We start from the raw sequence: 2,500 nt of genomic DNA, 5'->3' as shown, positions 1-2,500 counted from the left end.
TCCGTGCTCGTGCTCGTGCTCGTGCTCGCGCTCGCGCGGCTGTCCGAGGTGCTGAACGGGACAAAGCTATAGGACACATAAAGATCTGTTGCATGAACACTTTCTGCTGAATGAAGTGTAAACTTTAAAGAGAAAACGGGACAGTATTATTTTCAGCATCATAATCGTTTTTATCATCAACAGCATGTCAATGGTACACCTGAAAAACTATGTGCACATGTAGAAATATTTCCTTCTTAAATATAAGCATCCATTACCTACATATAAATAATCTCAAATCCTGGACAAAAAACGAGTTACATTATGCTCACAAAATAGGTGAAAATCATTATAAAATCGGACGGAGAAGACGACATGCAAATAATATAGAAAATAAATACAGTGTTTTGCATCCATTCCCTTTTTCCTCCACAGAATGCGCCAGTTGTAAAACATTATAAAGACTCAATGAACTACAAGGGGGAATGTGGTCTATGCTTATCTAGGACGTCAATACGCTTTAACACTATACAATCTGAGCCACAAAAACACAGCTGTAGAAAGACACACAAAACGTTTACGTATTCCTGTCAACAGTGAAGTATGTACTTGTGCCATTTTGAAGAACAATTCGCCTTAGATTAATAGTAGATGTGTAGATGGATGTTTGCAGAGCCCCTGGCTCTAAGGCTTGGTAAATGTATAGGTAAAAATATATAACAGAGTGGATTCTGTAATACAGACATGGAACTTGCGCTAGAGTCAATGTAAACAAATAATGATGGCGCCGAGATATAATGACATGTATAATGGCATTGAATAATGACATTGTTTCTTCGTAAGTCATTGGTGAGTGTTCTTTGCAGCGGGAGCGCGCATCGCAGTCTCTCGTTTAGTTTACTTGTGTCGACCACAGCACACAACAGTCCGGATAAGGTCACAATTTTAACATAATGTGTATGATATTTATTATTATTATTATCCATCTTGTGGTGTAAACCGAAAGTAGTCTGGTGGCGTCTCTTCTTTCTTCAGCAGGACTCTCTCTCTCTCTCTCTCTCTCTCTCTCTCTCTCTCTCTCTCTCTTCTTCTTCTTCTTCTTCTTCTTCTTTTGCTATTTCCCCACAGTCACTCGAGTAAACTCTTGTTGGTTTATTGAATCTCGCGCTCGTCGCTACCTCTAACTCAGAACATGCTGGTCTTTACTAAAGTGGCTTTGGCTCCGTTCTGTCTTTGTAATGTGGACAGAACGCTGGCGAACGGTCCGCCCAGAGAGTCCGGAATTGAGGTGATGGTTCCCGGGGCTGAAGCCCAACCTTGACTCGGTGCAGTGACTCCCATCCCGGCCACTGCCGTCTTCCCCTGCTCCACCGGGCCGTTCCCCGAGCCGCTCACCTGTCCGCCGCTGGGGCTCGGTCCCCCACAGTTGGAGGACGGGTTCGGGTTGGGCCCGGGCCCGCCGGTGCTGTCAGGATCGGTGGCCTTGGCCTCTTTGCTGTCCTCCTCTCGCGAGTCCTTCTTCGCGGACCCGTTCTTGGCAGCGGCTGCTGCTGCGGCGGCCGCGCGCTCCTGCTTGCGGAATTTGGCGCGCCTGTTCTGGAACCACACCTGTGGGAAAGCGCGCGCGTTATATCATTGCACTTGCATACATAAATTATTGCTATTATTTAACATGAATGCTCAAAATAATAATACAGAAAATTTTGCATTATTACCCAACAAGCAATTTTGCGTTTAAAAATACGTCTAATAGCCGTCCAGACACAGAATAAAAGGCTAGAACAAGCTGAATTTGGGCTGTCGGTGAAACTTTAATAGAAGGCTAAACCACAGCCTAAGAATAGATAGTCATCAATTCGATAACAAAGAAAAGAAATGAGTGAAGAAATGAAACCAAACACCTTGTAATCACAGTTGACTTTGCTTACATGATGGAATATCAAACATATTGCAAGTTATTTTGGCAAAAACGACATGTTACCAAATTCAAGGTTATTTTGTCTAGAAGTGTGTTACTCACAGCTGGACTATATCGGGTCTGTAGTTAACAGAGACAGATTGCTTGCTGAGTATTATTATTGAACTTAATTTTATATTTACACTGGGAAGTGCTACATCATTGTCAGCCCAAGAATAAAAAACAGTTGCTCTTACAATACGAGTCGTTGTACAATAAGAGTTTGCTTGTAATGTGTTCTGCTGTAGATGTAGTGAATGAGTGTAGGGATGTGTTCTGCTGTAGATGTAGTGAATGAGTGTAGGGATGTGTTCTGCTGTAGATGTAGTATAGGGTCTCGCACCTGCACCCGAGCCTCGGTGAGGTCGATCTTCAGCGCGAGCTCCTCGCGCGTGTAAATGTCTGGGTAGTGCGTCTCGGCGAACACGCGCTCGAGCTCTTTGAGTTGCGCGCTGGTGAAGGTGGTGCGAATGCGCCTCTGCTTTCGCTTCTCGTTCAGTCCACCGTGGTCCGTGAACAGCTTGTAGGGAACTGTCGAATAACACACAAGTTAAGTCAACTGTG

The 2,500-nt window shown here is 44.4% G+C and overlaps 1 protein-coding gene across 1 annotated transcript in view; it reads right to left on the bottom strand.

Moving 5' to 3' along the window:
* Positions 1-146: 146 nt before the first annotated feature.
* phox2bb (paired like homeobox 2Bb) overlaps positions 147-2,500 on the bottom strand; it is a 3,499-nt gene continuing 1,145 nt past the window's right edge. Inside the window, exons 2-3 of the mRNA XM_077237697.1 lie at positions 2,280-2,467; positions 147-1,587 (exon numbers count right to left, since the gene is read on the bottom strand). Of these exons, the coding sequence (XP_077093812.1) occupies positions 1,165-1,587; positions 2,280-2,467 (611 nt within the window). The 3' untranslated portion in view covers positions 147-1,164. The remainder of the gene's footprint in view (positions 1,588-2,279; positions 2,468-2,500) is intronic.

This window comes from Siphateles boraxobius, unplaced genomic scaffold (genome assembly GCF_051911475.1).
Source record: "Siphateles boraxobius isolate OS27281-9 unplaced genomic scaffold, OSU_SipBor_1 207, whole genome shotgun sequence".
NCBI classification, from domain to species: Eukaryota; Metazoa; Chordata; class Actinopteri; order Cypriniformes; family Leuciscidae; genus Siphateles; species Siphateles boraxobius.
This window is presented reverse-complemented; position numbering and strand designations above follow the sequence as displayed.